This window comes from Aspergillus niger (genome assembly GCF_000002855.4).
Source record: "Aspergillus niger supercontig An12".
In the NCBI taxonomy this organism is placed as follows: domain Eukaryota; kingdom Fungi; phylum Ascomycota; class Eurotiomycetes; order Eurotiales; family Aspergillaceae; genus Aspergillus; species Aspergillus niger.
This window is the reverse complement of record NT_166527.1, coordinates 1,132,363-1,146,020: the sequence shown is the minus strand read 5'-3', so window position 1 is coordinate 1,146,020 and position 13,658 is coordinate 1,132,363. Positions and strand designations below refer to the sequence as shown.

At 50.6% G+C, this 13,658-nt stretch overlaps 5 protein-coding genes across 5 annotated transcripts; all 5 read right to left on the bottom strand.

The window, feature by feature from the left end:
* Positions 1-57: 57 nt before the first annotated feature.
* An12g04650 (uncharacterized protein) lies at positions 58-1,801 on the bottom strand (the record flags this gene model as incomplete). Its single annotated transcript, XM_001395497.3, has 2 exons — positions 58-1,523; positions 1,600-1,801. The coding sequence occupies 2 exons, from the start codon at positions 1,799-1,801 to the stop codon at positions 58-60; spliced, it is 1,668 nt and encodes a 555-aa protein (XP_001395534.1).
* Positions 1,802-2,975: 1,174 nt separating this feature from the next.
* On the bottom strand, positions 2,976-3,938 carry An12g04640 (uncharacterized protein; the record flags this gene model as incomplete). Its single annotated transcript, XM_001395496.3, has 4 exons — positions 2,976-3,500; positions 3,559-3,637; positions 3,704-3,743; positions 3,800-3,938. The coding sequence occupies 4 exons, from the start codon at positions 3,936-3,938 to the stop codon at positions 2,976-2,978; spliced, it is 783 nt and encodes a 260-aa protein (XP_001395533.1).
* A 679-nt stretch (positions 3,939-4,617) lies between these two features.
* Positions 4,618-6,086, bottom strand: An12g04630 (uncharacterized protein; the record flags this gene model as incomplete). The annotated part of the gene is made up of 3 exons (XM_001395495.3): positions 4,618-5,574; positions 5,643-5,691; positions 5,746-6,086. 3 exons carry the CDS (start codon positions 6,084-6,086, stop codon positions 4,618-4,620), a joined length of 1,347 nt encoding a protein of 448 aa, XP_001395532.3.
* Positions 6,087-8,101: 2,015 nt separating this feature from the next.
* Positions 8,102-9,823, bottom strand: An12g04620 (uncharacterized protein; the record flags this gene model as incomplete). The annotated part of the gene is made up of 4 exons (XM_059750860.1): positions 8,102-8,234; positions 8,295-9,036; positions 9,087-9,510; positions 9,569-9,823. 4 exons carry the CDS (start codon positions 9,821-9,823, stop codon positions 8,102-8,104), a joined length of 1,554 nt encoding a protein of 517 aa, XP_059606430.1.
* A 1,559-nt stretch (positions 9,824-11,382) lies between these two features.
* Positions 11,383-12,219, bottom strand: An12g04610 (uncharacterized protein; the record flags this gene model as incomplete). The annotated part of the gene is made up of 1 exon (XM_001395493.3): positions 11,383-12,219. One exon carries the CDS (start codon positions 12,217-12,219, stop codon positions 11,383-11,385), a length of 837 nt encoding a protein of 278 aa, XP_001395530.1.
* Between the last annotated feature and the right edge of the window lie 1,439 nt (positions 12,220-13,658).

Genomic DNA, 13,658 nt, shown 5'->3' with positions numbered 1-13,658 from the left:
ACGTCAATTAGACTGTCTCAAGTCATGGAAAAGATACAAGGAACACCCTAATTTGTTTCATTTAGGGGTCATTGCAGTCCGACCTGGTGGCTGTGTGGTGTTGAGCCAGCCAAATGCGGACGCCCCGCCAACTGGATTGCTAGGCCACTGCTTGCTCGTGCGTGTCCCATCCGGCGATGCTCGGGTCGACGCGGGCTGCGACGGCCCTGAGGTCGCGGCATAGTCGGTAGCAGAACTACTAGGAACAGTCGTAGCTTGAGCCACTCGTGTGGAGGATTTCGTAGGCCGCAGTACTTTCATCGTACGGCCACGGGTGGCCTTGCCTGTTGCAGAAGCGTTTGGATCTGACTTGGACTCGCGTTTCCACGAGCCCCAGACTCCGGCTGCCTCCACCCGTGCTGGGCCACCCACCTGAGCATCGACTTCTGCGCCGGACTTCTGTTCCTTTTGGGTATCAGTGTCCGTTGACCCCTCTTGGGTCCCCGGGCGAGCCTTTCGACTCTCCTCGGACCCCTCGAGAGACTCTCTTGCAGAGGCAGACGTGGAGGTAGCCCGGCGAGAGAGGCTGGCAGGACGCCCAATCACACCAAAGGTTGCATGGCCGTTCGTGTCCGCCTGGATATCCTCGTGGACCGAACGAGCCTTCCGCCCGCTGCGGGTGGCATCCGACATCGTGGACAATGACTTGAAAACCGAATCATCTTCGGGACGCACCAAGGGAATGGATACCTTGTTCCTTTCATCATCAACCATGATAATCTTGTCTTGTGAGAAGAGCACGTCGGCGTTGTGGGACCGAAGGACGTCACTTCCCAGGACAATCTGGATTGCAGTGTCGCCAGACTCAACCTCGCGGACTAGAAACCGAACGGTCAACGTAGGTACTTGAGGTTCGGGGCTGCTGGATCGCGATGAGGCTTGGTGCACACTAGCTTCGGGGAGGTAGATTGGGAGCTTGATGTACTGCACATCTCCCTCATACACGATTTGATCTGCCAACCCAAGCATCTGGATCATCGGGTATCCCAGTGACGAGGTGTATGAGCCCGAGCAGACAGCAGCGTACAGGAGAGAATCATTGGAGAAGGTAGTTGTCAGCCAGCACCGAATGATGCATGGCACAGGGCCAAGGAGGAACAGTCCAGGCGGGGGAATAAGAGGAGAACCACCGACAGAGCTCATCATCCTGCTAGTTGTTTCAAGGCCCAGGCTGTTGGTACGAGCAGAATGGTGGGAGTGCCCGGAAGAGCTTTGCCTCCCATCTGACCGATGAGACAAGGACCGCTCCGTCAGGGGATGGCTTCCGAGACCGCTGCCGGTGCGGAGTGGCAGCTCACTGCTAGATCGATTGGCCTGCCCGTAGTACCCATGGATGGCACTTTCATCGAACCTAACACTGTTTGCCCTGGAAGTGCCCCGTCGCGGCTCCTCTTCGTTGTCGAGACCCATTGTAGAGACGGCCCCGTGATGGTGTCCCTGATCGAAACCCTTGAAAGCGTCCGCGGGGGTATGGAAGACCGGCTCTACAGAAGACAGCGCATCAGCCATGCTCAAACCACATGCTTGCGAAGATCCAGAAGAAGAAACTATCACACACACCTGTGGGGATTGTGCCCCCAACGGAGCTAGGAAACGGCGACAAAGGACCCCAAACACTCCTCAGCTTTGCATCCTCGTCCCTGCGCCGTTCCAGTCTCGCGATACGCTCCGCCTGTTCAAACTGTGTGGCGTGGAGCTCCTTCAGCTCTTCGAAGACGCGCCAGATATCGTCGCGGGAGGCAAAGGGATACTGGGCATCCATATCCAGACGGAAGTAACACGAGACGCTGGATGGTGGCAACACACGAGAACGTTGAACAGAAAGAAAGGCTGTGAGGTATCCACACCAAACCAGTCCGACCAAATCCGTTTACCAAGCAACACCTTTCACTTCTCCGTAATGTCTGCTATTCTAAGCCAGCTGCTTCTGATAGCCCGCTTTGTCCTCAAATCCTCCTCCCTCGTGCTGTGTGACGGCCAAACGGCCGTCCACCCGGTTTGCTAGGAACGAGTATCCGCAAATCCGATCAAAGACATTTAAAAAAATTATTGGCGGAAGTACCGTGGTAGGAAGAGCTGAGCGATCGTGCCACACAAACGACGGCGGCGGGAAGGAAGAAGCGGGAAGCGTTTATGGTATATGCGGACGGAAGTTGGTCCAAGATTGCGGGAATGCAGGATAGAGCCAGGCGACAGCGGAGTTGTTCCAAGGTGCAAGGAGTCGATTATAAAGAACCGTGAACGTAGGTATTTCGTATGAAGCGCTGTACTCGAGGAAATGTAACGGAGTTTGCGCGATGGTCGGCTTTCGTGAAGGGGATCGAGGGAGACGAGGAATGGGCGGGAGGATTCTCTGGGGATGTTCTTTGCGAAGGAGTCGTAGGAAAAAGAATGTCGCTAAAAGAGAGGCAGAGGCAGAGGCACTTTTCTTGGTCGTGAGTAGGGTGGAGTGGAGAAATCGTCGAGAAGATAGCAGAGAGGCACAGATGGAGAGGAAAAGGACAAATGGGGGGAAAGAGAAGTTGAAAGAAGGCAGGAAGTTGCCGTCGGACCGGAATTCATGAGGGGATCGCAATCCATCGCCCGCCAGCCAACCAGCGGCCGCCATGCGCTGGATCTAGACCGCTTTCATTCAAAGCCTCATTCTGCTACTATTCATTCATTGTCAATGGAGCCAAAGACAGTGGACCCAACTGGTCCATTTGCTTCTAATTTCAGGATCCACAGTCAAGATCATATTATATGACTGCAACAGTGCTGGGCTCTATCATATAATCTCACTCTTGTACCCTGGTCCACTTAGTAGGATTTCTTCTAGATGGTCAGTTCTCTATATATACTATTCACCATTTATAGCAGTATACCACATAGCAGATGAGACGGCGCTACTAGTCTTAGTACTAGCACGGTCATCTCCAATGAGCCACGCTGAGCCCCTATTTCGGCGCCAACGCCCAAGAAGGAAACACATAAGGAAGCTTCTCCGGCACCTGATCCGGCCAGTTCTCCTGAATAGTCTTCATAACCTCCTCAAACACAATGCGATACCCATTAGCAGCCAAATGCAAGCCGTCCGTAAACAGACTAGCAAACTTGCCATCCTCAGGCAAATCCCTCGACCCAACCAGCGGCTGACCCTCTTTCCACCCAACCGTCGACATGAACGCGCTCCAGACATCCGCAACAGGCAGACCGAACTCCGCAGCAACTTCGCGCGCAGCCTGGCCGTACTTCCTGGCATGCGCGTTGGTCCGAGTCGGATGGGGGTTCCCCTTCATGGCGTCGAACCCGGCCAATTGGTACTCGTTGATGGGGGGAGGAGTGATGATCATGATGCGGGGGTTCTGGGCCTTGGTTAAGGGGTGCTGGATGATGTTTCTAAGGTTTTGCTTGTAGGTTTCGATGGGGACGTGTTGCTCGAAACCTGGGAGACTGGCGTCGTTGGCGCCGAACCAGATGGTCTGGTGGTGCTCGTTAGTTATGAGGGTGTTGGTAAGGGTGTGTGGTAAGAGTGCTTACCATAAGTCGGACATTGGCGCGCTCTGGGGTAGGGAAGCATTTGGGGAAGGCTTTGATGGCGTGGAGAGTATTGTATCCGCTGTGGAAAGAGTCAGAGGTTGTTGTCTTTTATTTGTTGCTTCAGTTTTGGTATAGAGGGACGCACGCTAATCCACGGTTCACAACGTCCAGGCGGCGGGCGTAGGCTACAAGATATCAGTGTATGTCTGTACAAAAAGGGGATAAGGGAATGATTGCCTACCATTCTGCAATGCTGCGGAGAACCCGAATCCCATGTCCTGGGCATTGGAGTACTCGGTGATCGAGTCGCCGAAGAGGAAGAATTGGTCGTAAGGCGTGTAAGCGCCTTCTTCCTCGGCTGCTGCAACGGTGTTGGACATTGTGGTGTATACTGATGGCGCACTTGTCTAGCGTATAATGTCTATGGGGAGGTGAAACAAAGATGTAAGAAAGTGAGTTGGTGAGTGCGGAGACTCTGGCGGGCGGAGGGGCTCGCAGTATAACAAAAAGTCCGATAACCGATAAACGGAGGGGCGGCGGTTGATCAGTTTCTCCACCAACGAGCTGGCCCATCCGTAGAAAGCTCCTTAAATTTGGGAGAATCGTCTTAATATTTATATGGAACGTATTTACATTGTTCTCGTAAGAGCGTCATCTACACAAAATTGTCCCCAGTGTCGGTGCCATTACAACTCTCTGCACTCCCAACTCTCCGCTGCGTTAATATCCCCGGAGCCTTTGTATTGAGCCTCGGCAGGATACACACACAATGGACGCTGGCGATATACACCCTCTTCCGGATCCTTGTCATTCACGAACTTCGTCGCAATCAACTCATTTGGACTGGTCCCATTTTCCACCCAGTTCATCATGGCAAGGACTACGTCGTGTTTTGCATCTTCATGTCCGGGTACGCTGTGGATGTTTCCATCTCTTCCAAGACTGGAGGATTGACCATCTCCTGCAATGACCCAAGGAGCATTCATCAAATCAGATGTACCTCCGCAGTGACTGGATATGTCAGCAACTGGCCAAATAGCTCTAAATACAGTGGTAGACTTACCCCATTCCGGGAATCAGATAGAAGCGATAGAAATCACCCGGGTTTATCCCCTTCGGACGTAAAGCATTGACAACCTGGTCATAGAAATAAATGCTCGACCCCGCAGCAATAGACCAGTCGGACCAGCCGTGATAATGAAGAAGTTTGCCTCCCTTATTATAGAAAGGAGAGAGATCGTAGTCATCTGTTGTGGCATTTCCGGGGTTCAGCTCATCCGATAACTTTATCAGTTCGGGGTCCCAATCCTCCCATGACCAGTCTTCACCCAACTGAAGCATCCATTTGACGTAGTCCGTACCCAGACTTGCGGGAGAAGAGACCAGGCCGCTCCACTTCCACTCACTGCTCAGAGTAAGATGTGGGAAAATGAATGTGTCATTTGCTTCCATCCAGTCGTTGTGGAGTTTGTACACGGTCTTGATCTGCTCTGTGTTCAGGCAATTTGAAAGATCTGTAACGTCCTCCACACACAAGAGAGCTTCAGGCCGGAAGATACATGCATCTGGGTTCATGACGATGCCGTCTTCCACCCCATCCTGGGGATCGCATTGGCGAATAACCTCGTTGGCCAGAAGATCGATATGTTCGTTCGACAAATGATGTGGAGAGTCTGCTGGTGAGTTCCAGATACCGACAATCATGTTCCACAGTTGCAGATGAGTTGTCCACCAGGCGGGAGCTCCGGCAATCACTCCGTCGAAATCATAAGGGAACATCTCAACTTCCTTGAGTCCCTGCTTTCCACCCGCGGAGCAGCCGCGATAATAGCTGTATGCAATCTTCTTTCCATAGTATTGCTCCGTCACGGACTTACCATTGACGACTGCATCATGCATAGCCCTGTAGCCCCAGTTGGCGAGAGCTTCTTGGTTATGGTAAGCCCATTCGGCGCCAGAGCTCTCGTGGCCTGTATTTGTAGATACAGCGGCGAATCCATACCAGGAGGCATCGATCTATCAAAGCCATCGCTATATTAAGCAACTGTTTATAGGTTTATGTGAGCGAAGAGGACTGAACATACAATAGATCCCCAACTAACACTTCCCGAGAAACCCCCATTTCCCGCTGTCCTGCACACGCCTTAGCTCACAATCAATCTACCAGATAACACGACGTATACATACAAGAACCTCCCATTCCAATCATCCGGCAACACCACCCCAACACTATGTTCAGTCTCCCCAGGCAATGTCAAATTCGCCTGAAAGACACAAGCACTCCTGGGCAGCGTATACGACGAGATCCTAAAGGCGCCAGAATTGTGCTCAAGCGGGGGCGTGAAGCGATCATCAGCATCATAATGAGAAGCATAAAGGAGCTTCGACCCATCTGGCAGCAATGACTTGATATCGTCGACCGAGCAATCGAATGCGCCGCCAGTGGGGCCCCGACCAGATGGCGCAAACTGGCTCAGCAATTGAGCCTTGAAGAGAAGTATAGTCTGGAGAACATCGAGGAGAAACATCTTCCAGCTGTCTATCAGCCTGAGCTCTACTCTCCAATAACGATACGGTCATAGCTCCAGCGTGGTTGCAGCTTCGCTGCCTGCTGGCTGCTTGAATTGCTTTTCGCGCTTAACCGTTCTGGTCGGGTTCGTCCGCAGGATTGCGCGTTATCCCCGACTCCACTCTCGGAGATAAGGAGCACAGCATAATGCGTAGTATAGACATCATAGTGACTTGTGGACTTGGCGGCTGAGATGGACGAAAGTAAGTTTTGAAATAATTTATCCCTGCTCGTATATTTTAAGGAAGAATGACAGGAACCTTGGGCCGGAGTAACTCTTAAGAATATGCTTTCGCGAACCGGGGGATCAACATGGGGAAGAAATGCGGGGGAGTTGTTTCAGGGACTACAACGGCTCCTGGGGGAGATTGAGGTGATTTCATTGCTGAGTTTCATGGTTGCTTCTATTTCTCTGATTTCAAATCTCGCCGAGACGGAGAATGGACCTCGGTGACCCCAGATACGAGTGTGGAGAGATTCGTGGGGTGTGGAGAGTGCGGAGGATGATCATTGCTGATGTGGTCTGGGGGAAATGATCCTCGGTTCTGTTACGCTGTTGGGTTGGCAGGCACGTGTTTTTTGATGCGGCTAGCACTGTTGGCATTCAGCCTTACAAATCAATAGAGTTGGGAGGTGTTTGCGCTGTCTTGGTGTTAATGGGTGGTGGGATATGAGGGTGTGCAGGGGATTGCAGTCAATAAGAATTGAATACTATAATGCTCTGGTTGGAGACATTGGTATAGTATATCAGAATATGACCATCATTTGGAATATCTGCCACAGGTATGGCGGACACCCACATAGCACAGTAGACATATTATCTTTAGCTACTATAGCATACCACTTCTTCGATTTAGTTTACAGCGCAGAATACCAACACGCAGGTCGCAGACAGACAAACGAACACCCATCGTCCCCAGACAAGCAGCTCACCAAACGCATGCACAGCATAATCCCCCATTTCCACCCACTTCCACATCACTTCCACCACAAATCCACACCAACATCCACAAATACATCACAGCTACCTAACAGAACCCAACAACCCACAGCAAATCCACAACAAGCCACCACAGCTATAATCAGTGGAGACCAGAAACAAAACACACAGTACGCCACAACCCCCCGCTACCATCCCACCGCTCAACAAGCACGAAGACCCCCCTCCCCTCCCTCAACCCCCACAAGACCCCATTAGCACAATAGACAATCTCACGCCCCTCCTGTGGGAGATGGAGATCAGCCAACTGGCCTCCCCACAGCACCACGCTTCCTGGCGTGGCGTCCAACTATTAACTGTCTTGCGTACGCTGTGAGGGGACGCCACGGCGGCGTGGGTTTGTGGGTGGAAGAAGGCACGAGCTGAGATGGCGCTGGGCGCTTTTACTACATACTAGTATTCTGGCGTGTGGAGATCTAGGCTGATTTGAGATATTGTTTAATTGCTGGATGTTGGTGATTGGTTCATGGTGTGGTTTACTGTTTCGGTAGTGGGTTGGTTGGTTAGTGGTACTATGCTCAATTTTTCTGTTCTAGTTCCTTGGCTTGATAAACTGTCTCAAATTGTGTACGTTGTGTATGTGCAGTCCGGAAGGAGGGTATGTAGATAGGTGGTGTGCGTGGGAGTTGTTCATTATTGGTATCATAGTGGCTGTCCTGAGGTTTGCAGCTTGAGTTTGGGTAAGTGTACGAGACGTGGAGGATGATTTCACACTATGGGCTACTGTTTAGGCTTGAAGAGACTAAATGGTTTGATTTTACACAGTGCCTTTTGAGATTGTACATGTAGTATTACCTATCGTCGATATGCATTTTAACTTTGTAAACTTCTAATGTGTCGATGTATTCTGTCTAAAATTGATGCGTTACGGAACTACAGACTACTAGCATAGTTGGCCATAGAGTGATATGAACGGTGGTAAAAAAAGTTCAAGTCAGGTCATAAGAAATACATTCGTCGTAAAATACACGCAACTAATTATGGTTGCGCCACTTCCTTCCAAACATGTGGACGGCGATGACAGGCAAAAGGCTGACAGCAAACATCAACGCACTTGAAACACCAGAGCTGGCCGCAACACCGACGTTGTCGAACATGTCGGGGAACCTAACGATGTCAAAGTTAGTCTATATTTCTTTCTAGTGTTAAGGCATGGAAGTGACCTACCAGAACGGACCAATAAATCCCCAGACCTGGCGAACAAACGTGATGAAAACACCAACGCTACCCGAGTCTTCCGGATAGCAATCCACAGCATAGGTGACCAGAACGGTCGTCACGAGCTGATTACCAAAGGCGGCAATGGCTGTGCCTATGATTGGTGACACAACCCAGTGGTTGGGAGCGGCCTGCTGAGTGCAGACCAGGAATACAATGGCACCGACAATAGTCAGGATCACACCCGGGTAGCTGAGCCAGAGACGGTACTCGGGATCTGGTTTATGCTGTATTTTGTGTTCACGTCGACGCATCCAGAAGTCGGACATGGAACCTCCAATCTGCTCGCCTAGGACAGTGCCGATAATAACTCCAATAAATTGAAGACCCAGCTGCTCAGCATTGAGGCCGAACTTTGTTTGTAGAAGTTGGGGCACTTCGACTGTGATCATCACACTGCCGAACAAGAACACCATGGCATACGCGCATGCAGGAATCATGACGCTAGGGCGTGCAGCCATTGTTAACGGGTGGAAGAATTCGCGGATTGTGAGTGGTGTTGGATCGATGCGGCGGAAGGATAGGTATTGAGCCTTGAAGTCAGACATGCCCTCGGTACTACCGCCAATGTAGCGGGTCTCAGGACCAAAGAAAATATATAAGATGAACTGAACACCGTTGGTGATGGCCAGCACCCAGAAAATCCAACGGTATCCTACGCGGTATGTAATGAAACCGTAGATCAGGGGGCCTAGAATACAGTCAGTGGAAAGCAACGCTAATAGTGTAGGGCAAACTGACCAACTGGAACACCCAAGGTGACCATCAATGTCCAGACACCCAGATAACGGCCTCTGTCTTTCTTGAAGAAGGTTTCGGTAACAACAGCACTTCCAATAGCCGCTGCTGGGGAGATGAAGAAGGCTGTCAAGGCTCGACAGGCGGCCATAGAAGCGTAGGTTGGACTCTTCGCACAACCCACATTGCATACCAAGCTGAGGATGGTAGACAATAGGAAGATAGGGCGACGTCCGTAGCGATTGGCCAAAGGCTTCCAGAACAGAGGCGCACCTCCTAGAATAGCAATCTGAAGCGAAGTAAGGTAACTTGCTCTTTGCATAGAGACTCCAAGGTCTTCCGAGATACTTTCATAGGCAGGGATAATCGAAGCGGTGAATGTTGCCATGCAGGCGTGGAAGGCGACGAGAATGAGGTTGATCAGTTTCTACAATAAAGACACAGGTCAGCAACCAGGTATATAAGATTGGAGTGTGCTTTCATACCTTCCAGGTCGGCCAGTTGTACGGGTCTGCGCCCGACGGACTCGGGATAGGATCCAGGTCCAAAGTTCCATGACGCTGTAGGAGGTACTCTCGATGAGAGGGTGAAAGGGAGGCCGCAGCGATCTCAGCATATGAAGAAGGTCCCTCTTCGACCTTCTCAAAGTATTCGCTGCTGTTTTTCTCGATGTGGGTCTCCTCATGGGTCTTGGGGGAGGGAGTGGACCGAACGTCCTCGGTCATTTCGATATTAGACATGATGCCTGCCAGCAAGCCACACAACAGAAGTAAGATTGATGGAATGAATAAGTCACAGAGGGAGCGTGGCAAGACAGCCAGCTAATGAGGAGAAACTGTCTGGCGTGTGAGGGCTGAAAGGGGGTGAGGAAGAAGAAGCAACCTAGCGACCTGACAGAAAAAAAAAGAAGGAACCCAGATAAGAGAGGCAAAGGTTTATATGGGTCAGGCATTGCTCGTCTAGACTCCCTCGCAATTCCCAGAGCTAGGACCACATCGAAGAAGCGCTAATCAACTACCAAGGGTGATTCTAGGCTGATCCATGATGGAAGACTGGAGGGATGTACGTATCATCTCCGGGGTAGTGACCATTGGGGAGAGATAGGAGGCTGTGGAGAGGAACGTGGGGATCTGATGCTCCCCACAAAACAAAAACGCCACGCGCAGAAGGAAGCGCAATCAGCAGAAAATATGATTAGTTGCCTCTTGCTGCTCCTGTCAGAACCGTTGGGTGGCAAAGAAAGGCTACGGGCGCTCGCTTAAGCCATGGACGGGGGGTTTAATGAGCGCGGATGTAATTGGGGGTGGGGATGTGCTTGATTGCATGGGGTTAGCTTCCCCCGGACAACTCGGCTTTTACGATCGACTAGGACTAATTCAGCGGTGGTGCTCCGGGGTAAATCCAGGGTCGCTCGCCCGAATCCGTGATGGCGTCAACCCCAGCCTTTTTCCCTGTCCATGGGTCGTCAGTTCGGGGGGTAGATTTCCATCACAGCAAGAAAGGTTATTAGGTCTAGATGGTGGAAATACGGAACAGGAACATTGTTACTATGCGTCTTAGATACGATGACAATAGCACAACTCTCGTTATCTCCGATCCCCACAAAGCTTGTTGTCGTAATGACTCAGAAAAGAATGCGGAAATTCGAAATTACCCCATCGGGAAACGTGGAAATGCCGCGGATACCTGAACACCAACTGGCTTTCCCCCTTCGAGCCGTCCGGTCAGCCAGGTGACCTCAAAAACGCAGCGGAGACACACCCCCCATAGCGGCGATTAGACCGCCTTTTGGTTAGTGCTTCCCATGAGGGATGATGATGAATAGCTCCAACTGGTGTGTCTGAGGTGTGCGGAGCCTGACATCGCACCTTGCTTACGCACTGCTGAGGGATCCTTCCTCTGTGCCGCCCCTTGCGGTTGGGCGAAACCTGTGGGTTATATGCGCCACATTCTTGAGCTATCTGAACCTGCATCGAATAAGAGTTGATGCTATATTTTACTCTTATTTGACACTTTGTACCAGATACCGTGGGTGGGAATGAAAATAATTATGTTACGAAGCGAATGTTATAATTTAGAACTCATGCTTCACATAAGGAGGCGGATGCACAGACAGAAATCTTCCAGAAAAGCAGGAAGCGAAGGGAACCGAAGCGAAGGTGTAAGCAGCAACCACGCCGCTAAACAAGCAGATTCCAAACTGATCCAATGACCCATCTCCCCCTACATTGCTATAAACCAATCGGAGGGTGAGACTATACCATTCCGACCCGAGTCACGGTCGCTCAATCATGCCGATTCATGATGTCGCGGTGGACGCGGCGGTCCCAGTCACGGGTGTTCCGGATGCTGTGATGGTCGAGCTCGATTGCACAACAGATACTGCCTCCGGGATCAATGTTGGGCCAGGCACCTCGTAAGTGGACAGTGACTGGTAGATATTGACAAGGATTCCGGGGTCTGTCGGGCTATACAACTCCGTACCGAGTACGCCGGAAGGCTCGGCAGTACCTGACCCGGTGACTTGGAGATTGAAACACTGGGGATAATTCTGTGCCCCATTCTCACTGCTGGCCCCATGCAAGGCAATCAGTTCGTGGCGAAGAACATAATATCCGGGGGCAATGTCTGGTGGGATCTCGACCAGCCATGTATTGTTGTCTGCAATCAACTGGTCATCTCCCCAAGTGCCAGGCACAGTCGAGTCATCAACAAGGCCAACACCATCAATCTTGAAGAACTCAAGAGTCGTCTTGTCAACAGTCTCGCAGCTCGAGCCACAGTTTGCAAGATAACTTATGACCGGTCCATGGTGAGTGTCAGGCCAAGTGGTCCATTGAATGCTGATCTTGTCTCCTGCAGCAATAACGGCATGCCCCTCGGCATTAGTGGCATCCAGGTGACAGATAATGTCGTCCGTGTCATATTCGTCAGGCGTAATGAATCCGTTGGCAGTGTTCGGTGTCTGCCATGCGACTACCACAGGAGGATCTGAATTGTAGGGATCCGAGTTGATGTCCCAGCCACGGTAGGAGACACCATTGATGACAATATTGCTCACATGGCCGTGGGCAGCTATCTTCGCAGTGAGGGAAAGGAGAGTTGTGAGGTGAGCGATGGTATTGATCTGCTTCATTGTGATGCTTCAAAGAGAGAATGGAAAATCACCGGTACCTGGTGTTCGAGGCGCTGCTCTGGTTGGGACTGTTCGTCGCTCGACAGGATCAAGGCTGACTTTATATCTTCCTTCAACTTTAGGGATTGAGCTTTGCTATCCCTACACTGGCCATCAAATTGCCTATATTTTTCGTCTTTATTGCGACTGATTCGATTCCACAATGAGATTTATCCGTGAAGAAAGCATGACACTCATTTCTCCAAACGAGAACCTGCCATCCCCCGCATTCTCCGGCTCAATTGCCGTTCCCAAGAGAGCATTCAGCAAATCATGTTCATGATCCGTTGTGCATAATGAAGGCCAAGACAAGGAAATATAACTCCTGGTCATGCTGGACATATTATGGTGGGAGGCCGACCACAAACTAAAGGAACTGGGACATGAAGTACACAGACCAGCAGTCGTGTATTTTCCTGCAGAAAAGCACTGTTCAATAGTATCGCAGAAGTCACATTATGCCCAGAAATATGTGACTGGAAGCAGCCATCTTCTGCAGATCTATTCCGATTCTTCCACGGAAATATCTGCCAAGACGCGTTGGCGGAGGTTGAAGGACTACCGTGTCCGCTTCCAGATAGGAAAGTACCTATGCTTAGAGGGTTTGTTCGCATATCCGATAATAAGAGGCTCGGAAGCAAACAAACTGAGCGTCCAAGATACCCATGCTCTCTGCCCACATATCGTATCCAGGACCAGCAGCAATCGTCAAAACGTAAAGGGGCTGCCGAATCTTCAGACTATATGCTACTAGCTCCACTGTGATGAAGGAAACATTAGACCAGGGTCAAACATCAACTTTAATGTCAACTCATGGTGCAGAAACATGTCTGCTGCAGGGATCAGGGAAAAACGGATGTGCGGGGATGGCTTCCGAGTCCATTGCAGGCTCGATTTCTTGGCCTCGCTCATCTGATGCATGCAAAGAGCCTATACTGCAATATCGGCATAAATCAACAGCTGGAGATCATGCAGGCGAATAAATCGCCGGTTAAAGGGAACAGGCCAGTGGTTTAGAAAGACAGCAAAATATCGTAAGCAGTACTGAAGTAATTCGTATCTCCGCACAACATTTTACCTTCTGGTGATAACAATCTGACTTTAATACTCACGCATATCAACTACACCACAGCGGTTTATCATTCCTACAGGGGGTTTTGAAGACAGCCCTGTAACATTTACATAAATAGTATGTTATAGACACGGAATCCAGAATCCTCGCTCTTCTACCTCGCGAACACAGACCCGCTAGACAATAACCTACATCACATGCAGGCTTACTGGCTGCCCAGAATCCTACTTTGATATTTATTGTCGTGAGTACTCATGCTTATCTCTCTTATGTATCATGAATAATTCTCCCAGAACTCCAAATTTTGCAGTGATTGATCTATAGCTAG